The sequence below is a fragment of the Hippocampus zosterae genome, chromosome 4 (assembly GCF_025434085.1).
Source record: "Hippocampus zosterae strain Florida chromosome 4, ASM2543408v3, whole genome shotgun sequence".
Lineage (NCBI taxonomy): Eukaryota > Metazoa > Chordata > Actinopteri > Syngnathiformes > Syngnathidae > Hippocampus > Hippocampus zosterae.
In genome coordinates this window covers 4,998,778-5,022,454 of record NC_067454.1, presented here as the reverse complement: position 1 = coordinate 5,022,454, position 23,677 = coordinate 4,998,778, and the positions used below count along the sequence as shown (strand labels likewise).

The window sequence follows — 23,677 nt, the reverse complement described above, 5'->3', positions numbered from 1 at the left end:
TAAATTATACTGTCTTTGATGTTTAGGAAACGTTGGATGTTATGTTAATTGAAGCCAAAATTGTCCTCAAATGTTGATGAAAATACAAACTTTAGCTTAGTTGAAAGCTAAGTTGTCTTTTGTGTTCCCCAAAATAAATATAACAGCATAAATAAAGCTATTATTTTCACGTTAACGAAAACCCATACCACTAAAGCTTCAGCAATTATTTTTTTTCCTTTTTATGAAAACAAGAGTGCTCAATCCGCTTAAGATATTAAAATAATACAATAAGTTGTATTTGTTTTCAAAAATGTTAGCTGTTTTGAAGGTTTAATTTTTTATGCGATTTATATGCATGTTAGGGTCACTAAATTGTCTTTAGTATTTATCTAAATTGATTTGGTTCATTTATGTATCCACCCAGTCTTATTTGATGTTTCACTAAAACGTGTGTTAGGCCTGTTGAAGAATTGTCTTTGATATCTCGGGAAGACATTTTCGGTTCATTGATGACAACGTGTTTTTAAAAAATGTTCTCAAAAACATCTTTCGTTTCAACAAAGGTTACAAAAGGCATTTGATCCTGACATTAAGTTAAAAAAAGACTCTAATGTCTAAATTGTTTTATGTTTACGGCGTTCCACCATCTGCAACAGATTTAGGAGAATCCCTGAAAAGATTGTGTGCACCTCATCAATTCTTGCTATCTACCGCTATCTAGTGGTTGAATGTAGTACTCACAAGAATTACAATCACCAAAACGTACATCTACGTCTATCATCTCACAAATATAAGATAAAATAGCATAGTCTATACAAAGGTAAATAAAGCAACAAAATTGTTATTACTTTGAAACTGATACACTACTAACCCATCACAGACACACACACACACACACACACGCAAATAAACAGTACTCACGTACAGGCTTGTTGCACTTCCCGAGATTGCCAGTAGGCGCCACTAGATAGCTCTTTTTTCTTTTTATCATAGGGCATGTGGACTTGCGGTAGGAACGCCGGTGTCCTGCGGAATTCAATTCAATGTTATATAGCAGATGGATGTGTCGTTGCCACTGCAACACATTGTTCCTCCTTTGTCAGTATCACGTTAGAAAAGAAAACAAGGTCGACAGCGGTAAGCGCAGCTGCGTCGCTAAGTGATCAGATTTTATTGTCCCTGCCGGACGTGCTATTCGGCCGTGATTCACGATGTTCCCAAATATGGCCCTGCGTAATATGGCAAGTTGATCCATTGGTGTCACCTTGGACCGGATGTGGAGTTTACAGCACCAACGTGTCAGGCAACGCAAAGCATCGATGTGGGAATTGACCCGTGGGGGTATTGTCCGCAGAGAAAAGGACGGCCGTTCACGCCCACGACAACAATCACTGACTCCTGAACAATACGACTCAAAGGAAGGGAAGATACGAGCTAAACTGCCACGTATTTGGGAAAAAAACCAAAAAACCCGCACCCATTGTACTCCCAGTGATGGTTATTTTATGTCTTAATAGCATTCAATATTATGGATCCCCGCTGTTTGCTGGGAGGCGTCTTCACTCCTAAAAATAACATTATCTTTGTTTCAAGGTGCACAGACCATTAGCGACAAGAAGAAAAGTCAATTAAAGCGCTGATTAAAAATTCCCTCCAGGATGTCAAGCGCGGGCGACATCTTATTTTGTAGCTTGGTCTGACTACATAAGATGGGTTTTTTTTTGTTTGTTTGTTACTTTTAACACAAATTAAATGTTTTCAGAGATTGTGTATCTCCTTGCCAACGTGTGGCAGATGCTAAACAAGATATTTGCTTAGTATTAGATGAAGTTTTGTACTTTTTATTATTAACTGTGGCTAGCTTCTCTTTATGACTTAAGTGCAAGCTAGGCCTGTCTGTCAAGAATTAGCTCACAGAAAAGTCTCAAAAGCCATTGTAGGACACCGGAAGTCCGCCATTTTGGTGAGAAGCAGACATTTTAGTGTCATTTTGGTCCCTGTTTTTTCACAAATCCCCAACAATTCACACACAAAAGCCAGTTAGACTGAATTTGAGCTAATATGTCAAAAAAAGTTGAAAAATTGCAGCACTGATTACACATATAACTGTTGATAAAATACTAAACAAAATGCAGTAACACTTTTAAATAAGTCTTTACTTCTCCTCCTTGTACTACACAACCAAAACAAAAAGTGCATGTAAACATGACACATTAAATATTTAACATGTATGCAAGCAAAATGACGCGATTCACATCCAAATTGGGTAATTTCTAAACACCACTTTGCACTGGATTAACAGCAAAACATGCTTCGGACAATCATAGGCAGCATTTCAAGCAGTACATTGTAATGACGATTTCAAGGCTTCGTTTTAGCTTGCCTGAGATTAGTTTGACACTGGCTAATAGCAAGCATTGCTCTGTAAAAATCACAAAGGAGATGTGGTTGTTTGGATGTTGCTACTGCCAAAAATGGGAGAACCCCACACTAAATGGTGAAATATTTTAGTTGCCATCACTGCATGTGGGTGCAGCACAGCAATGAAGGTTTGGTGTCTCACAATAAAATATAGACCTCGAATACATTTTCAATCCCTGGAATTAATAAATTGCTATTTAACAATCCGTCCCACGAAAGCCTTTTTGGCTTAGAAGGATGAATTTGGTAGGATTTTTTATCATGTTTAGACCCACAAAAAAAAAATCTTGTTGACTTTCGTTTCAGTGTGTTTGGGTTATCTCTTGAAAAATTCATTGTCAATTTCAAATCTTTATTTTTTTTCTCAATTCAGTTATAGCCCCATGCATGTTTGTAGATTTTTGGCTTAGAAGGATGAATTTGGTAGGATTTTTTATCATGTTTAGACCCACAAAAAAAAAATCTTGTTGACTTTCGTTTCAGTGTGTTTGGGTTATCTCTTGAAAAATTAATTGTCAATTTCAAATCTTTATTTTTTTCTCAATTCAGTTATAGCCCCATGCATGTTTGTAGATTTTTGGCTTAGAAGGATGAATTTGGTAGGATTTTTTATCATGTTTAGACCCACAAAAAAAAAAATCTTGTTGACTTTCGTTTCAGTGTGTTTGGGTTATCTCTTGAAAAATTCATTGTCAATTTCAAATCTTTATTTTTTTTCTCAATTCAGTTATAGCCCCATGCATGTTTGTAGATTTTTGGCTTAGAAGGATGAATTTGGTAGGATTTTTTATCATGTTTAGACCCACAAAAAAAAAATCTTGTTGACTTTCGTTTCAGTGTGTTTGGGTTATCTCTTGAAAAATTAATTGTCAATTTCAAATCTTTATTTTTTTCTCAATTCAGTTATAGCCCCATGCATGTTTGTAGATTTTTGGCTTAGAAGGATGAATTTGGTAGGATTTTTTATCATGTTTAGACCCACAAAAAAAAAAATCTTGTTGACTTTCGTTTCAGTGTGTTTGGGTTATCTCTTGAAAAATTAATTGTCAATTTCAAATCTTTATTTTTTTCTCAATTCAGTTATAGCCCCATGCATGTTTGTAGATGTGTATCATAAGTAGTTCCACAAATTAAAAAAAGGACCCATACTGTGAAACTACTAGAAGGTCAGCTATTTTAGTTTAAAGAGGCCGTTTTAGGATGATTTTGGCCATTATAATTCGCCCTTCAAAACTGAAAAAAAACCCAAACATTTTCTGGCAGGCAGCAAAGTGGATTCATTTTTTGTAAACGCATGTTGTTTGAAAATTGAGCTAACACTAGGCATAGCTTCGCCTGCTTTATCTTCGCAACGCCAATTAAATAGCAATTCGTTCAAAGCTTGTCTCGCCAACCAGCCCAACGCGGCTGCCCAGAGTTGACTATCAGGACTAAAAAAAATGCAATAGCTGCCCTTAATTGCAAGATTCTCAGTCTTCCTTTTTTATGCAAAGTTAGGCTTGAAAGACAACAAACAAACCAAATGACTAGTTCATTTGCTACCAGGCCCTACCATTTCGTTTTCAATCCACCGTGTGGTGTTCCGCCACTACGAAAAAAAACAACGGGCTTCTAGCTAACAGAACACGGGTCGTCCTTGCAGGGCTTCACGTCCCCCTGCAACAAAAGGCTCAGGACGGCTTTCGTCAGATAGCTGGAGGTGCCTCTCCGACCTACAGGCGGCGTGTTGTAGAAGGCTTGCATGTCGTCCTGGAGAGACATCAGTGGAGGACAGCGGTGAATTTTTAACAAATCGAAAGAGAGCGGAACGCTTCATACCTGCTTCTCGGTGCCTTCTGAGCGACTGCGATCCCGCCGGAAGTCGGCAAATGCTTCTTTCACGAGACTATCCAGGTCCACCTTGTCAGCAAAGTCCACTTCCGGGTTTCTCTCCAGCACAATGGACACCACCATCAGCAGCTGCGCTCACACAGGGACAGATTTAGGAAATTGGGAACTGACCTCAAATTGTCCAGACGTAGTTGTTTACCTCCACGATGGTCTGTCTGTATTCGGGCAGGACGATGCTTTTCAGTGTGTCCTCCACCAGCAGAGAGAAATTCATCTCGTACATGGTCATGTCAGACAGTGTCGGTTGCTACAAAAATGAACGGAATTACACAGTAAGAAATGATCAACCTTTGGTAGCATCACAATCGAGTCCCCGCAGCATGTACCTGCGGGAGGTGTGTCCCGCCGACCAGAATCCCGTCGGGGGTCCTCTCCAGGATCTGCCAAACCCGGTCGTAAAAGCCCAAAGGGGTTCTGTTGAGCGAGCCGTCAATCTGGCGGCGGTGGAGCCACGACCTGCGGGAGATTTGACCGGGCCGAGCTGAGGAAATCGTCTTCTTGATTTGACATGCATTCAATGAGATAAGATTAAAAAAAACATGATTGAAATCCCCAGAAGTGTTTTGGCTGATAGTGGAAGACGGACGTAGACAAGTTAAAAATAATTGAAAGTGGAGAGGATTACAAAATAAGGCTTCAAGATAAGGAACAGAGCACAGATGACGCCTTTGAGTACCTGCCCGTGTGCTGAGGCTGCAGCACGTCCAGTAAGAGCTGCTTGATATCGCTGGGAGAGAGCTGGTAGATATCCTGGGGGGGCATGTCTCCCGCCCGGATTTTCAATTCCTGTTTCATTGCCTGGACAATCCACCTGTGGACACCCCACACGGAGAAGGATATTGCACAGTACTAAGCTAACATTGAGCTAACCATGACGCAACCAACATATTTTGCTTTGCTTCAAACGAACTGTTAACGGTTCAATAGCTCCACGACTATTGTTTTCCATTGACAGGATGTTTCTAAAACTGTTCTAGATTGTTTCCGCTTTAGCACTGACACCAACTAGGAGAAGAGATCACAGAACCGACCCAACTCGGATCTTGAGCATGCCGCTAAAGAGCTCCGGGCTGTTGGAGATGATCCAGCCGATGTGGATGACCAGCTCTTGCTGCAGGACTGCCTCGCGCTCGCCCCCTAGTGGGCAGCATTTGCTGTAGATGATACCCTGGATGACGCTGGGAGACAGCGGGTTGGAAATCACCTCCTCCTCGTGGCCAAACACGCCCAGGGTCACCTGGGAAAAGACCCGCATCGAATTAGAATGTTCTCCAGATATCCAGGGGGGGTGGGGGGGGGTTGGTTTATGCCACAAACATGCAGCCATCTCCATTCTCCAAATCCATTGTGCAAGTATCACGAGTCACAATCACAATCCTCAGCGTTCAAATTCACCGACAGCAACCGAGAACTGTTCCTTTAGAGCAATCGCGGTTACTCTTGATGAAATTCATCATGAGGATTTCGGGTAGCGCTCCAAACTGCTGATGCCCGCTTACTGACTAGAACAAGGTGAAGAAATCTAAGTCAGCACTGAGAGTGGCTGCATTGAATGATTTATTCTTCAATGTTTTCCATTCACAGCAAGTCCCAAATGACTCTTCAGCTGGTCTAAAAATAGCACAGACTCGCAAACTAGGAGATCATCATTTTTCAGGACTGGCTTCACTGCACTGCATTTGCTCTTTTTAAATGTTCCCGATTAACCGCAAGTCCCTAAAGACTCCCCAGCCGATCCAAAATGCTCCTGCCTGAGTAGTGACCAGAATTAGATAAGAGATGATATCAATGCAGTCAGGTGGTGGTGCGCAGATGGGATTTTTGAACTAGCGCACCAAGCTGTCAACAAATGATTGTGACTCGAGGTATCTTTTTGCTAATTTGGTCTTTAATTAGCGCCCACGTCCCTGCTTTTTATAATAGCCTATGGGCCAATGGTTTGGATGGGAGATGTCTAATTTGAAATTATGTTTTTTGCAAAACTTTAGGAACTGGTTAATTTCGCAACTTGGTGTCCGACATGTCATTATGTCAGTTTTTGCACATTTGTTGCCTCCTGTCTTTTTTCATAGCCTTTCCCTGCTTCTTATCTTTGTATGCCTTCTGTCTCTCAATCCTAGCTACAATGTTTGGGGTTTTTTTTGCATTTCAATGAACCGTTGCTCTTATAATAACATTGTAGGTTAAAAAAAATTGACACTGTTCCGCTCAGCCTAAAAAGATCTTTATTTTATAATTAGCCAATGTCAGGTTAGAGGAGATGCCTTTTATTATCGTCAGACTCGCTAAATCACAAAACAATTATTTGCCACAACTGGGAATACCAGCAGGCAACAACTTCATTTTGTTCCTTTGTAGAATCGAAATGTCCTCCTGCAAAAGTTCTGCTGCCTAAGAACTGACCAGACTACTGTACTAACTAGTCATGACTAGATGAAGAGAACACAGTTCCCCAGTGTGAGTCTCTATTACCAGCAAGTGACTAAAAGGCGCTGAAACTGGTCCAAAATGCTGCTGCCGGAGTACCGAAAAGAGCTAGGCTAAGAGAACATAGTTATTGTAGTTAGCTATGACACACTTCCGAGTGCGACTAAGATCTGACCATTGCAAAAAAAAAAAAAAAAAAGACAGTTGGCCACTCACCAATCACTTTTTTAAATCCAAGAGGGTCAGTCAAATAAGACGTAGGTCACTACAGAAAGAGGATGTGGCGGAGAATAAAGCCCCCCCCCCCAAAAAAAAAAGAAAAGCATGTATTGAAAGGCGGGGCTCCATTCTAATAATGGAACCGATATACATATGCCACTCAGGTATAATTTTTTCCACCATCTTCAATATTTCACCCACGGGTAAACATGTATCTAAGAACATGGTTAAGTGCTGTTGTAAAAACGATACGTGTACCGTTTATACTCATCCTTATTACGCGAGGCCGTGCGGTGGGCAAATCGCTTGTCACCCGGGAATTGATTTTCGTCTGTCAAAAAGCTTTCATGCATTTTGATTGGCTATAATTTGACACGCCACCACTTCATGGATCTGCGGTTCATATTTGTCATTTTAAAGAGGCTTTTGAGACATGTTGTCAATAGAGAACACCTAATAGTGAAATTTAACAGAGGAGAACAATAATCTGTTCATTTCATTCGACCAGACAGCAGCATTCTAGACCAGCTCGATAGAGAACATCGAATAACAAATGCAGTCTAGTAAAACTTCAATTGGCGTTCGAGCAGGCATCAGCATGGGCCTTATACATCATACAACTAACATTTTGTGTAACTGGCGCCAAAGACTGAGTTGTTGGTTGCCATGACAGCAAAAAAAAAATAATTTATTTTAGGCTTGTTGTTTTGCTAAAGTATTTCATATTTTTAGTGAACTTTCATATTTGTTTTTCCTTAAATCCTCTGAATATGTTATTCGGAATGTTTGTTAAAAATCACTTCCGGGTCAAGTGCTGTGTATAGCGAGGAATGAGAGAAAGATCGAGAAGACAACGGGAGACGGAGAGAGAGAGTCAGAGAACTACGATACCGTGTGATCTACGTGATTTATCGTTATTTGATCTACTTTCGGTTTACCAAGGTGCACACGGTATGTCATTTTGTGTTATTTATTTAATGTCCTGTTCAAGATATTATAATTTTGATTGTTGTTCGAAATGTGTTTTAGTTTTCACGGTGTTCCATGAATAAACGTTTTGGACATCAGTACGAGGCGTCATCCTTGACCGGGGTAGATACAGTGAAAACGTGTCCTCATCCATCCTTCTGGAGGCTTCGGCGCGCAGGTGCTTCCCCCACGGCAAGCTAAGCTATCGGCTTCGGCGCACATCACGTAGCAAGCTACGAGCTACATCGAGCGTCGTCGCACTCGACCCGCGTGCCACGCAGCTATCCACGAGCTACTTCGAACGTCGTCGCACTCAACCCGCAGCAAGCTACAGGCCTCAGGATGCATCGTCGCTCCTCAACCGGCAGTAAGGCAAGATTTCAACGCGCGACGGTGCTTCTCATCCTGTAGCAGCTAAAGGTTTCGGTGGACATTAACCAGAGTTGGCAAAGGCCTATACAGCTTCCAGTAGCTCACAAAGTAGATGGATAGAACATAGGCGAAGATTATCATAAATGAGAACTAATGAATGTGAGTTCTTGAATGTGTGAAAATATCTGTTGAATGTTTGACAAGCGCATCATTGTTATTATTGCTCTGTAAAACTCAGGTTCTGAAGTTTGAAAGCTCCAAAAATGTCTCAATATAGTGACAGTCGGTGTGATGAGATGCAAGAGCATGAAAATGTGGAAAGGGAGGCTGAGGCAAAAATAAGAAAATCCTCTCGTTTAAGACATTTGACACCTAAAATGCAGGAACTAAAGGAGAAAGAGTTCATTCAAAAGGAAGGCAAGTTGAATGTAACTTATGAGAAATGGAAAAGTCATGTTAGAGAAACCCGAAGAAAGTTAAAACAATGGTGCCCTGAGCAAGACATGTACGACATGATGGATGAAGTTGAGAAGCTAGAGGGTGAGATGAAAGAAATATACGACAGTGTCCGAAGCCGGACAACACCAAGTCAAGAATTACGGCGAAAAGTTGATTCATGTGCAGCGGCAACAGCAGACTTACTGCAAGTAATGAGAATCCGTCTAACAGAATATGAAGAAGATTTTGATGCTGTGGCAGAAAACGCAAAATTACACATGCTGCTAGATAACGAATATGCCAGGTCCATATATGGTTCCACCGCCTCCATATTTACAGCACCCAGTGCCAAGCCTTCCGGGCACCCGTCCGAATCACCAAGCATTTCAGTTAAGCGGGCCGAAATGGCTGCTCTTCTGGCTGCGAAAGAAGCTGAGATTAACATGGAAGAGGCTATTGAAGCTCAACGTCAGCAGTTGAAAAAACTTGAAAATCAGAGAGACATGGAAGTAATTAAGGCACAGTTAAGTGTATATGAAGAAGAGGAAATTAAGGAAAGGAATGGTACGAGCAGCCCCGTACACACCAAAGAGAATGTTGCATTTCCTTCTTCTCACCATGCCCCACGTCACGAACAGCAAACTGTACAAAATGAGACAACCTTGGTTCAGATATTACAGGAATCATTAGCACTCAGTCGCCTTCCAAACCCAGAGCCTACAGTATTCTCAGGTGATCCTCTGAACTTTATAGAGTGGAGTACAAGCTTCAAAGCGCTGATAGAGAGGCGATGCTCAAACCCTGCAGATAGGTTGTTTTATTTACAAAAGTACATAGCAGGGGAGGCAAAATCTTCTCTTGAAGGCAGTTTTTATAGAAGAGATGAAGAAGCCTATCAGCAAGCATGGGATCGACTCAACACCAGATATGGTAATTCCTTCATTGTGCAGAGGGCTTTCAGAGAAAAACTCAACGGATGGCCAAAGATTGGTGGGAGGGAATATTTCAAATTGAGAGAATTCAGCGATTTCCTACAAACTTGTAGCAACGCTATGCCTTACATAAAGGGTCTGCAAGTTTTGAACGACTGTGAGGAGAACCAGAAAATGCTGGTGAAACTACCAGATTGGGTGACATCCAGGTGGAACCGTCATGTCACAGAGCAGCTAGATGAAGGTAAAGACTATCCAAGTTTCCATAACTTTGCAACATTTATATCTAAAGAGGCACGCATCGCTTGTAATCCGGTGTCGTCTCTATACGCATTAAGACAATCTACTGAGATGACAGTAAAGGGAGGTAGGCAATCAAAAGCAAACACATTTGCTACAAAGGTGAGGATCCAAGATCCGCAAACCTCTACAGCCGATCAAGACCCCAATGAAAACGATTTACGAGATGCCGAAAATCCAGGCATATGTTTATGCTGTGGAGAAGAACACTATATACATAAATGTAAGAAGCTTATGAAAATGTCTTCAGAGGAAAAGAGAAAATACATCTATGAAAATAAGCTATGTTTTGCATGCCTGAGAAAGGGTCACAATTCTAAGGCATGTAGAAATAGAGCCATGTGTGGAGTATGCCTAAAGAGTCATCCAACCGCATTACATGAAGATCGTTCTCCAACGGAGACAGCCTCAGCACAGAACACCACTGAAGAAATCACATCCTCACTATCTTGTTGTGTCAAGGGAAGTGATGTTGTGAGTACATCAATGATTGTGCCCGTCTGGATCTCAGCACCTAATGCACCTGAGACAGAGACCCTAGCTTATGCGCTGTTGGACACACAAAGTAGCCACACGTTTGTTGATCAAGAGTTGTGCGCAAAGCTTAAGGTAGACATGGACCCAGTTAAACTGAAACTCTCCACGATGATGGGAAAGGACTCAGTGATAAAAAGCGAAAGAGTTTGTGGACTTAAAGTAAGAGGATTTTCCTCAAATATTTCAATTGACCTACCTCCGGCCTACACAAGAGACTTTATTCCTCTTGACCGGACACATATTCCTACCCGCAAAACAGCCACTTCATGGAAACATCTTGTTAACATAACTCAAGAGATACCCCCACCAATGGATTGTGGCGTTGGATTATTGATTGGCTATGACTGCTCCCGAGCCTTGATTCCAAGAGAGGTCATTACTGGAGGTGACTACGAGCCTTACGCTGTCAAAACCGATCTTGGCTGGAGTATTGTGGGAGGAGTAGCACAATGCGTAAATGCAGGCGATGTGACTGGACTTTGTCTTCGAGTATCTGTCAAAGAGTTACCACCTGTAACACCATCAGCCATCATTAAAGCCCTTGAGTCTGATTTTGCAGACACAAAAGCAGGTGAAAAAAGCATATCTCAAGATGACATTCTCTTTCTGCAAATATTAAAAGGAGGCTTCCAACTAAATGAACACGGTCACCTCGAAATGCCACTTCCTTTCAAAGCACGACCTCACCTCCCAAACAATAAGGTCCTGGCTTTGGCACGACTGAAACAACTGAAAAGGAAGTTGGACAGAGATCACAAGTTCAAAGGTGACTATCTGAAGTTTATGGAGGGCATCATTAAAGATGGTGATGCAGAGAAAGTAGACAACCCTGCAGACCATGCCTCCAGAGGCCTGAACGTGACAGGTCTCATCAACTCAAATTGGCTCACCGGTCCAAGGTTTTTATGGGAGAGAGATATAGCCATAAACGAGGTGACACCTGAGCTACTGGTGGGAGATCCGGAGGTGAGGATTGTACAAGTGTTAAAGACAGAAGCTGTAAGGCAATTTGACATTCAAGAGCTTCTGTCACGGATTTCAAAATGGGCAACAGCATTTAACGTCATTGCTCGCATCCAACGGCTAGCCAAGAGAATCAAAACCACAAAACCTGTAAACGTAGAAGAAAAAAGGCAAGCTACACTGGCCCTTGTTAAACTGACACAAAAGGATGTCTTCCAAAAGGAGATGAGCATGCTTAGCGAGAAATCAGGAAAACTGCCTTGTAACCATCAACTTTATCAGCTTGACCCGTGCCTTCAAGACGGCATATTGAGAGTAGGAGGAAGACTAAGAAAAGCAGCTGTGTCGCTTGAATTAAAACAACCAGTAATACTCCCTAAAGACGGTGCTCTCAGAAACCTCATTATTAGTCATCATCACAACAAAATACAACATCAAGGCAGAGGACAAACTCTCAATGAGTTACGGAGTAATGGATTTTGGATTGTTGGTGGAAGTAAAGCTGTAGCTCAACGCATCAGACGGTGTGTACAACGTAGAAGAATTCGCGCACCACCAGAGGAACAGCGGATGGCAGACCTACCCAGTGACCGTGTTGATGCAACACCACCATTCGCTTACTGTGGTATGGACTGCTTCGGCCCCTTCCACACCAAACAGGGAAGGAAGGAGCAAAAACGGTATGGCCTGCTCTTCACGTGTCTGTGCTCCAGGGCAGTGCATATTGAAATGCTTGATATGACAACCGATGCCTTCATCAATGCCTTCATCAATGTCTTGAGATGCTTTGTAGCTATCCGTGGAGCCGTTAGACATATAAGATCTGATCAAGGCACTAATTTTGTGGGAGCAAGAAATGAGATGGCAAAGGCGCTAAAAGAATTAAATCAAGAAAGATTAGCCTCCTACCTTACAGACAAACAATGTGATTTTCAGATGAACACGCCACGCTCTAGTCACACTGGCGGGGTATGGGAATGTCAAATCAGGACGGTGAGAAGTGTACTGAGCACTGTCTTGGACCAAAGCGCTGGAAGGTTAAATGACTCTTCCCTAAGGACTTTCTTTTATGAAGCTATGTCCATTGTAAACAATCGGCCCTTAACTGTTGACAACATCAGTGATCCCACAAGTTTGGAACCTCTCACGCCAAATCATTTGATTACAATGAAGTCTTCTTTACCACTTCCCCCACCTGGCAAGTTTATCCAGGAAGATCTCTACGTCAAAAAACGGTGGAGAAGGATTCAATATCTTTCCGAACAATTCTGGCACAGGTGGAGGAAGGAATACCTTGCAAACCTTACCCTGAGGCAACGATGGCTTACACCAAGGCGCAACATGGTAGTTGGTGATGTTGTGATCATCAAAGAGGATGATGTCCCTCGCAACGAATGGAAACTTGCTAAGGTTATTGAAGCAAATCAAGATGATGACGGACTGGTGCGAAAAGTAACCGTACAGATAGGAGAACGAAAGTTAGGGAGAAAGGGAGAGCGCCTCAATAAGCCTTCCGTCGTTCAAAGAGCCGTACAGAAGTTAGTGGTTCTAGTTGAAGGCAACTAGGGAGAAAGCATCAGATGCTGTAAGTTAAGGTGTCAAATATTCAATCTAGAATAGGTCAATTTTTTGGAATATGTAAATTCCATTGTTTGTTTGAATGACATTAAATTTGTCTCGTTTAAGGACACATCAGAACAAGGGTGAAATTACTGTTGATTATTTTCAAGGGTGTAAAGTATTTTTTCATTTACAAATGTTACTCCAACAGTAATTTGGTGGGAGTGTAACTGGCGCCAAAGACTGAGTTGTTGGTTGCCATGACAGCAAAAAAAAATAATTTATTTTAGGCTTGTTGTTTTGCTAAAGTATTTCATATTTTTAGTGAACTTTCATATTTGTTTTTCCTTAAATCCTCTGAATATGTTATTCGGAATGTTTGTTAAAAATCACTTCCGGGTCAAGTGCTGTGTATAGCGAGGAATGAGAGAAAGATCGAGAAGACAACGGGAGACGGAGAGAGAGAGTCAGAGAACTACGATACCGTGTGATCTACGTGATTTATCGTTATTTGATCTACTTTCGGTTTACCAAGGTGCACACGGTATGTCATTTTGTGTTATTTATTTAATGTCCTGTTCAAGATATTATAATTTTGATTGTTGTTCGAAATGTGTTTTAGTTTTCACGGTGTTCCATGAATAAACGTTTTGGACATCAGTACGAGGCGTCATCCTTGACCGGGGTAGATACATTTTGGATGAGAAATAGAATCTCTAGGGAGTTTTGCTTATACAGAGAATATTGAAATTCTGTTAGCTGAGTACCGCTCAGAACTAAGGGGAGAGAGAATCCCAAATTTGCAAGTAGCTTGTGTCGAGGCAATCTATATGCAGATGCACACCGTGAGCTACTAGAGCATAATGAAAGGCTAAAAGTGTTCGCACAGGTATGAAAATAAATAAATAAACAGATAAGAATGAGGCTAGATAAGCAAGGCCCTCGAAAGGAGGAGGCTAATCTGCAAAAAAACACTTGACGCCAGACGCTGGCAGTGGCAAAAGCACTTTCCAAGGGGTCACGAGAGGATCAGCGGGCACGTACACGGCTATGAGATGAGTGATGAATAGCGAGTGCACATGCGGTGACTCCCACAGGAGAGGAAGCCGCACGAGGGGCTCCAATGTGATTTCACCCCCCCCCCCCCCCTTAGTGAACATTAAAAATGAAAATTAGGATAATCAGAGAGCCAATCAGTCATTGATGTGGACTTCGAGCAATTTCACTCATATAAAGTGCAATAATCACTTCCGGCGCATCATCAACCGCTAACAGAAATGAATAACGCTATTGCTAACACGGCACTAAATGTAACGCAGCACTCTAGAGAAAGGTACATTTAATAATTTTTTTTGGTTCGTTTTTTTTTTCTTACACCAGTAAGAAAAAAAAAAATCCAACTATCTATCTATATATATATTGCGCGTCGTCCCGCACGCGGTCTGTCCTTCCGTCTGTCCCTTTTCAAAACGTACCTACTTCACCGCGCCGCTGCGCGCCGCCACTGCGCCGCTCAGGCAGTGGCTCACTACGATCGCGCGGGCATCTTAGCGAAAAAATGTTGTCTACCCACAAGCATTGCAATGAAATTGTTAGTTATTGAGTAGAGCTAAACATCTCTTTATTTTCGCGATAAGCAATGAAGATGAACAAAAAGTTGAACCAAGCAACAACACTTTTGTGGGCTGAAGGCCCACCTTACCAGCCTTCCGCAGGAACTAGCTGATGAGCCGTATTCTCATAATACTACTAACTACATTTTCGTGATTTTTGTTTTTCCCCCCGGTATCTTCCTGGTGCCCGTGTGTCCACTTACCTGCTTGCCATGCACTAAAACACTAGTAATACTGGGAGCAAGGCTGTCCACCAGCTTAGTTAACAGACTGGCGGCAAGACGGACAACGGACCTAGTGGACGAAAAGACACTGGACGTCAGACAAAACAACACCACATCAAATTTGTCTTCAATTGACGTCTTATTTAAAAAAACATAACGGGTGAATGAATGGCACAGTCAGCCAGCCTTCTCCAATTATTCATGTAAAGCAGATCACTTATCCTCCATATTTTAATGTTCACTCATTGCATTTGTTAAATTGGCCGTCAGAGTGCCTGCCTCTGAGGGTAAAATGCTGCGCACGTTGCCATAGGCAACCAGTGGAGCCGAAGCCATCCTCACAGAAGAAATCAAATCATTTCAATAATAAGCCAAAATGAATGATGAAAGTGCGTGTGTGCGTGTGTGGAGGTATTCAGCACGGGAACACAAAAAGCGCACAGATGAATGAAAAGCAACTGAGCCGCGGCATTTATGAGGCATGATGTGGTGTCAATCCGCTGACACTTTGTTGGCCAACCTATTTCAAGCTCCACTTGCTAGCCGATGTTAGGGAAATGAGAAAGTAAATTGAACCCGAAGCACTGATACCATTTCCAAGCGGGGCTGTAGGGAGGGGGGTGGGGGGGGCAGCTTGAGGCTTTCTCCTGTCCTCCTCTCTTTGGCATAATCTCACTGCTGTGTGCGCAAATACGCCTTCAGCCAATTAATACAAACGGTATACAGAGGAAAGTTGTCGTTGCTGTCAGTCAGACTACAACACACGGACACACAAACATGCACGCACAGCCACACGTCGATGCACACTTCTACAGGGTTTGATCTGCGATGAGTCAGGTAAGTAGGATTTAGAAATTAATTTAATATGATGTACAGCGGAACCTCTAAAGAGGAACGCAGGTCATGCACACATGATAGGATTTGGACATGTTGCACACAGGAAATTAGAAGGAGATATGAAATCAAGCAATGAAAGGATGAGAATAAAGAGATAGTGGCGCAATTTGACCTGACTGTTCCCCACACACACAAAAAATAACTGTTAGGGCCCTCCATGAGCAGAGTTTGGTCCGAATTGCTTGCAGTAGATCGTTTTTTTTTTTTTCCCAGTGAGGGTGAGTCTCTGCCAAGGCTTCCCTTTGTCACTGATTCTATTCATAACCTTTATGGACAGGATTTCTCGGTACTGTTGAGGCATTGAAGGGGTACATTTTGTTGACCTCCGTATTGCATCTCTGCTTTTTTCAGATGATGTGGTTTTGTTGGCTTCATCAAGCCACGATCTGCAGCTCTCACTGGAGAGGAAATTGGAATTAAAATCAGCACCTACTCAGATGGAGTGCCCACTCCAGTTCGGAGATGAGATGTTGCCGCGAATGCGGGAGGAGTTAATTTATCTTGGGATCTTGATCATAAGCAAGGGCAGGGAATGGATTGGAGAATCGGTGGGGGGGTCTGCAGAGATGCGGACTTTGTGAGAGTCTATTGTGGCGAAGAAGAAGCTGAAGTGAAGGCAAAGCTCTCATTTTAACGGTCGATAACGTTCCCACCCTGATGTATGGTCACCAGCTGAAGGGCACAACCCGAAGAATGATTTCTTCCACAGGGTGGTCTCCGCTAAAGATAGGATGAGAAGCTCGGTGAGGTGTTTCCAAGCATGTGCCATCGGAAGGAGGTCACGGGCACGAATCAGGAGACTCTGTAAGGACTGTGTCTCATGACTCCGGGAGAGCTGAACAAATTGGCGGAAGGTGACTACACCCTGAACTGGTCGCCAGTCAGTTGGAGGACACATAAAGAGACAAACCATTCACACTGTCACATAATCATGCTGGAGCCTATCCCAACAACCATTCACACTCAACATGAAGATTTTATAACGAAATAACGAAAAATCATTTTGACTGCAGAGGTTCCCCTGTACATGTTCCAAAAGGCTTCTCTTAATTTAAAAAAAAAAAACCGTCGTTGGGGTCTACAGCCAACAGGGGCTGCCGCTCAGTGATGGTTAATGAGGTGAAAGCAAGCGAACAACTGAGCGAGCTAGCATGCTAGCAATCGAACAACTCAGCGAGCTAGCATGCTAGCAAGCGAACAACTGAGCGAGCTAGCATGCTAGCAAGCTCACCCGGCCCAAACTCACATAAAGTAGGCATGACTTGTATTCTCGCAACATGGCGAATTCATCTCAACGGCTGTTTTGAACCTAGCCTTTTAGCCCGGCGGTAAGCAAGCCGCTAACGGCTAACATGCAGAGTCCGCATTTCCTGGCGGGACCCGTTACCTGCTTGCCCTTCACGAGTATGGAGGTAATGTGCGGCGCGATAGAGCTGGCCAACTTCTTGGTGATGGCGGCGGCATCGCGCACCGCCAGCCTGCGCTTCGTTAAACACAACAACCCGTTAAATGTGCGTGCGTGTGTGCGTGCGAATGCGGGTGTGTGAAGGTGTGCTTGTCTGCGCATGGGCGTGTAATCATCAGACCAAAGTTTTCGGCTGCCGGCTTGTCGGTAGATCCTCTCCAGCTCTTCCATCAGGTTCTCTGCAAGTTTGACAGCAAGCCGGGAGGGAAAAAAATAATGCATTGAATTTTTTACAGCAATTCAATTGTCAACCAAGATAGCATTTCGCAGCCAGAGCAACAACGCAACCAGCGGTCACAAGATTGACTAGCAATGTTCAAACTTTGTTTTTTGTTTTTTCAAGCCCCTCCTCTTCTCGGTATTTTGTCTTGTAATATTACCAAAAAAAAAAATTCCATCAAAATATACACATTTTTAACTTTAAAAATGCAATTTTATTCTCTGAAGAATTATTTTGGAATGAAGATCTTGAAAAAAACACAACTCTATTCAGTTAAAAATTTTAACTGAATAGAGTTAAAATAAATTTTAACTCTATTTTATTTTAACTCTATCCAGAGTTAAAAAAATATTTTAACTTAAAATATTTTTTAAAAACTCAAAAATATGTTTTTTTTCATCATGGAAAAAACATTTTGTGTGAAAAATATTTTTTTTCTTTAGGATAATTATGATTTTTTTTTTTACCTTATGTTTTTTTTACCCAAAAATAATCACAGATATTGTACTGGATCACATTAGATTACTGCATACTCATACATGATGCACCAAAAAAAACCAACTCATAATAATTACCAAAAATAACAATAACAGTATTTTTTGCTCCTGGAATTCAACAAGCTGAAGGCATCTCACCATCCTTGGTGAGGAACTGCGATCCTTCCCTCCTCAACAGGATTCCGGCAAGTTGAGCCTGGCTAGCCAAGCAATCGCAATCCTGGATGATGGGAAAAAAAAAACACAAGATGCAGTTCATCCATTTTGTGTACACAAGGATACAGAAAGACCCTCCGCATTTTTTACCCACTCGTGAAAAGCCGCCATGAAATTGTAATGAGGTGACTCGTCTTCTCGCATGGCGATAACAGATAATAGCGCGTATCGCCTTATTTCCATGGGAATTAAATGAGGAATATGCATGAAATGAAGAAGATAAACAAGGCGTCCTCACGCATGACGACAACGAGGTCGCTCGCTCTCAACTATTCACCTGCTTCCACTTTCACAGGACACTTCATTAGGGACTGTTACACAGTATATAACACAATCTATTATGCCGTCACAAAGATACCCAGTGGACCCAACTTTGACATTGTTAGAGGTAAAAACTGACATGAGCACTCATACTCCCCCCCCCCATTTTAATTGAGTCACTCTTCAAAAACTGCCTTAGCTAGAAATATACCTGGCAAATCCTTTGTTGTTGAAAAACAGTATCGTTTGAGACCTACAGTACACCATTATCCAACATCTACATATCCATCCATTATGCGAACCGCTATATTTTATTCTTAGCAATGCATAATTATCATTTCAGTTGAGAGGAACCCCTGCTTATGATTTTTTTCCCTCCTCAAAAATATATTTTTAAAAAAGGTGTTGGAAGCTATATTCATATTACACTTTAATAGGAATTTGCATCCTTTTTTGAAGCTATACAACTTCATGATTTTACAAAATATATTTCTTGAAAAAATAAGAAATTTCTTTTTTTGAAATTGTAATATCTATTTTTTTCTCCAAAAAATAAACAGCATTGTACTGCCGAAATGTTTTTGTCTATGCTTAAAAAATGAAAAAAATGCATCTATTTTTGTAAAATTAATACATTTCCCCCCCAAAAAAACAGTTTTGTTGGTATAATATTACCACATATAATTGCGAACTAAATCTAATTCTGAAAAGAGTCTTAACCCTGGAAAATATAATATGACGTGCAATATTACAAGTGGACTTTTCTAAAAGCAAATATACATTCATTCATTCATCTTCCGTACCGCTTGATCCTCACTAGGGTCGCGGGGGGTGCTGGAGCCCATCCCAGCCGTCTCCGGGCAGTAGGCGGGGGACACCCTGAATCGGTTGCCAGCCAATCGCAGGGCACACAGAGACGAACAACCATCCACGCTCACACTCACACCTAGGGACAATTTAGAGTGTTCAATCAGCCTGCCACGCATGTTTTTGGAATGTGGGAGGAAACCGGAGCACCCGGAGAAAACCCACACAGGCCCGGGGAGAACATGCAAACTCCACACAGGGAGGCCGGAGCTGGAATCGAACCCGGTACCTCTGCACTGTGAAGCCGACGCGCTAACCACTGGACTACCGGGCCGCCCAAAGCAAATACTATGCGCTTATTATTTCAGATGCAAGATATTGCTGTGCAAGGTGAGTGGGGAAAAAGCTGCATTGTCAGTGGACAAATATACTAAAGCAAACGACCACAATCAGCATGCATATCTACTTAAGACTTCAATGTGAAGCGGAATGTGGGAAGAAACACAGTATTTTGAAAGTGCCATTTCTCTTCCCTAATCACACGTATGACCCCACTTGGGTGGCTTAATGTTAGTTGAGCTTGTGCGGGTACCGCCAGCGGAGTCTTGACTCACGTGGAACTTCTGGAGGATCTCGTCGGTGGGCTTATGGAGCCATTCATCCACGCTGATCTCGGGCTGCTGCTCTAAGTCAGAGGCGTTAGGTGTGCTCGTCTGTCGCTTGACTTTGGAGTGTTTGGGAAGTTCCAGCTCCTCGAAGCTCTTGAACTCTGGGATCCTTTTTTTGTTTTGTTTGCCAGAAAAAAAATTGTAGATGTACCTCAGGTGTGCCTAATAAAGTGGTCAGCGAAGGCACGGTGCGAGTCACGGTTCTTACTCGGCCTCGTTGACACGCAGGAAGTCCAATTGCTCCACCACAGCGCCGGAGATCAGCGTCTGGGTATCACATGCTTGACATCGGCATCGTCATTGTCATCAATCTCAATTTCAAAATCATAGTTTCCTTCAGAGGGTCGTTATGATTCTCAACCCAAATAAATAGATTATTGTCTCATCTTACACATACACAACAAAGTGATGATTTTGGAATTAGTGGCCAGTAAAAATTGTTTGTTCCAATATTTTAAAATGGGGGACTGGTAACAACAACAACAACAACAAAAGATAAAAATAACTCGTTTTAAAAATTGAAGACAATTTATAATTTACGGGTTTCAGCACAAAACATGAAGTCAAAGCGCATTATTTGTTTTCGCGGGCCACATCGAATGATGCGGTGGGCCAGATGAGGTCGCCTGTGTCATATTAAAAAGTTTTCATCTTAAAAAAATAAAATAAAATACAATATCTGGTATTTTAGGGCTTCCCCAATTCAAATAAATAAATACAAATTTGGCTATATTTTTGCTTTTTCATAATTTTACCCTAAAAATATATTGTTTTTATTATTCCCAGAAGATGATGACTTTTCTTCAAACTTAATTTACATTTCTACCTTTAAATGAATTTTTATTTTTTTTTAAATGCACAATTTTTTTTAAATAAAAATGACAATCGTAAAACTATTACTTGTTTTACAAAAATAAATACAAAAATGTTTACTCTGAAATAAATTTTGCTTGAAAATCCCAAAAACTTTTTGGGGCAAAACTATATTCATTAAATATAGATAACTTACCGATCGATCTAGAAAGAGACAGAGCAAGAGAGAGAGAGAGACAGATTTTTTTCCCAAATCTTGACAATTGACTGCTTTAAGCTTTTACCAAATTCAAAGCACATTTAATACAATAAAATAATGAAAAAAATCTCCTAACTTCATGACTTTTTATCTCAAACGTGATCTTGTCACATTGTACTTTTTTTCTCCTTGCGAATAGTCATCTTTTTACCTGAAAAAACAATTATCCTCATCTTCATCGCATGCTTGAAAAGACGCCCAAACCTGAAGTCTGTCCACGTGAACTTTCACCCCTCCGATGTGGCCCTTCTTGAAGGACGCCAGCATGTCCAACACCGGGTTGAAGCGACTTCCCCTGTACACATGAGTCCAATCAAAAAGCTGTCATGGCATTGCCACAATCAACAATCAATCGATCAGTCATCCTGCAATCACCAATGCAGACAATCTGTCTTTTCTAAAAGTTGGAATTTGGCTTTAATATTCCATAGGGAAAATGTTTGAAAATTTCATTCAGATATAAAAAAAAATGCAAAAGAAGCCCCTGTAGGAGATGATGATGATGATGATGATGATGAAGTAAAATGATATTTTACTTGATGTTGTCCTCGTGGATGAGGACCAAGAAGAGAGGTCGTCCTTGCATCTTCCAACACTGCTTGATGAACTGAAGGGCGTTCTGCAAAAATGGAATAACATTTGGAAAAACATTTCGATATTTTCCTACAAAGAGGGAGCAAGCAATAGTTTTTAAACCACAAAATCTTCATTCAGGTCACACCTTTTTTGTTTTGTTTTTCTCTTGGAATACAAGACTCAAAATATTACACAAGTATAGTACTTGCGTAATATTTTGATTTTTTTTTTTTTAGTTGATAATATTTGTCCTGATTCTGAAAATAGTTTTGTTGGTGAAAAAATATGGCTTTATTGCAGGCTTTGTTTTCTTGAGAATATACAACTTTTTATGTCTGAATTAATAACAATAATAATACTATTAATATGTATTGCTTTTTTATTTTTTTTTAAATGACTCCCAAATATTACAACCCATTTCTAAGAAAAAATTATTTTAAATCTTTTTTTCTGGAAAAATTTGTTTCCTGAAAAATATAGCACTCTTGATTTAAAAAAAAACATTTCTTCCGTAACCGTATGCCTCTAACACATTTCAAACTTGATTTCTGTAATATTCAGACAGTTTTTGTTCCTATACATTATATACATACTGTATGTGTAAGATTGCTTTTTGTTCTTAACAATTCTACAACTTTTTTCCTCAAAAATGACAAACCTTATGTAATAATGTCATAATATCTTCCCAAAAATGTGATCTTATTTCTCAAAAATATTGTACAGTTTTATTTTTGTAAAAAAACACTATTCACATTTTTAAAAACTTTCTTAAAAGTAAACAATTTTAAAAAATAGTTATTCCTTTTATCTACAGAAGACAACAGGATTGTTTTCTTTAAATGTTAAGTAAGATTCACAGAACGAAGATTTGGAGTAATGTCAGAAAATATCCGAGAACTAAAAAATGAAGAACATCTAATCCAGCGCATTTTTTTTTCTCGTCAGCATTCCTACCATGAGCTGCTAATGATTGATACGTTTCTCTCTCGGGTCATTTGACAATTTGATGTGCGCCTTTATAACGACTCATTTGCACACTGCGTTATTTTTATTCCTGGGGCGATCGTAACAGTTTCATGGCCAGTCCGTCGTTTAAATAAAGGTTTAAGACCAGTTAGCACACTGTAAACCTTTCACATTTTTTTTTACCATTTTGACCTTCTATCGGAGCGTGGAGAAGGTCACAGATGTCGGCTTTGTCGGAATACGCTGGCGACGGGTGGCCATTATATTCTCAACCACGTGCATGCGTACCTTAATGTCGTCAATCAGCAGCATGACGTCTTGAGAAAGGTAAAAGTCGCTCAGATCAAAGACAATCGGGTAGCACACCACCGTCTTCCCGAGGATACGGTAAATCTGCAGGGCACACACGCGCACAATGAGATGGACGCTCACAAGGAATCACGTATACACAACTGTGGCCGGTGTATAAAACCAGCCATTAATGTCACAAAAGCATGGGATAACAAATTCACAGCCACGCACAGATTGAACCCAAGGCCGGATTTACCTTCTGTGCGTATGCGCGTACACACGCGCAAATTCAGAGACGCAAAGTAATGAGGATCATGCCCTCTTGCAGCCATTCGGAGGCAGACAAACGTGTGCTCGTAACGTGTAACATTCATTCATTCATCTTCCGTACCGCTTGATCCTCACTAGGGTCGCGGGGGGGGGCTGGAGCCTATCCCAGCTGTCTCCGGGCAGTAGGCGGGGGACACCCTGAATCGGTTGCCAGCCAATCACAGGGCACACAGAGACGAACAACCATTCGCACTCTAACTCACACCTAGGGACAATTTAGAGTGTTCAATCAGCCTGCCACGCATATTTTTGGAATGTGGGAGGAAACCGGAGCACCCGGAGAAAACCCACGCAGGCCCGGGGAGAACATGCAAACTCCACACAGGGAGGCCGGAGTTGGAATCGAACCCGGTACCTCTGCACTGTGAAGCCGACGTGCTAACCACTGGACTACCGGGCCGCCACAACGTGTAACATGCAATAGAGAATATGCATACAAAGTGTAAGTCCAAGTGTCTTAAAACGTTAAACCAAAGGTGTTCCTGCATGTAAAACTCAAAGAAAACTCCAAAATTATTGGCTCCCATGGTGAAGATGTTTTCTTTCGCTTCTAATAAATGATTT

General features: G+C 41.4%; 1 protein-coding gene across 4 annotated transcripts in view; it reads right to left on the bottom strand.

Moving 5' to 3' along the window:
- Positions 1 to 2,120: 2,120 nt before the first annotated feature.
- Positions 2,121 to 23,677, bottom strand: part of phkb (phosphorylase kinase, beta) — a 62,841-nt gene continuing 41,284 nt past the window's right edge. For 2 of the 4 annotated variants that reach the window (XM_052062449.1, XM_052062448.1), the window contains 13 exons: positions 22,781 to 22,885; positions 21,487 to 21,569; positions 21,155 to 21,245; positions 20,087 to 20,145; positions 19,825 to 19,987; positions 18,065 to 18,146; positions 17,132 to 17,388; positions 5,325 to 5,530; positions 4,970 to 5,104; positions 4,620 to 4,749; positions 4,433 to 4,540; positions 4,222 to 4,362; positions 2,121 to 4,152 (listed from right to left, as the gene is read on the bottom strand). In XM_052062449.1, coding sequence (XP_051918409.1) covers positions 4,015 to 4,152; positions 4,222 to 4,362; positions 4,433 to 4,540; positions 4,620 to 4,749; positions 4,970 to 5,104; positions 5,325 to 5,530; positions 17,132 to 17,388; positions 18,065 to 18,146; positions 19,825 to 19,987; positions 20,087 to 20,145; positions 21,155 to 21,245; positions 21,487 to 21,569; positions 22,781 to 22,885 — 1,698 coding nt within the window. In that variant the 3' untranslated portion in view covers positions 2,121 to 4,014. Of the gene's footprint in view, positions 4,153 to 4,221; positions 4,363 to 4,432; positions 4,541 to 4,619; positions 4,750 to 4,969; positions 5,105 to 5,324; positions 5,531 to 14,826; positions 14,918 to 17,131; positions 17,389 to 18,064; positions 18,147 to 19,824; positions 19,988 to 20,086; positions 20,146 to 21,154; positions 21,246 to 21,486; positions 21,570 to 22,780; positions 22,886 to 23,677 lie in introns of all 4 variants that reach the window. The other 2 variants (XM_052062451.1, XM_052062450.1) reach the window with 2 other exon arrangements.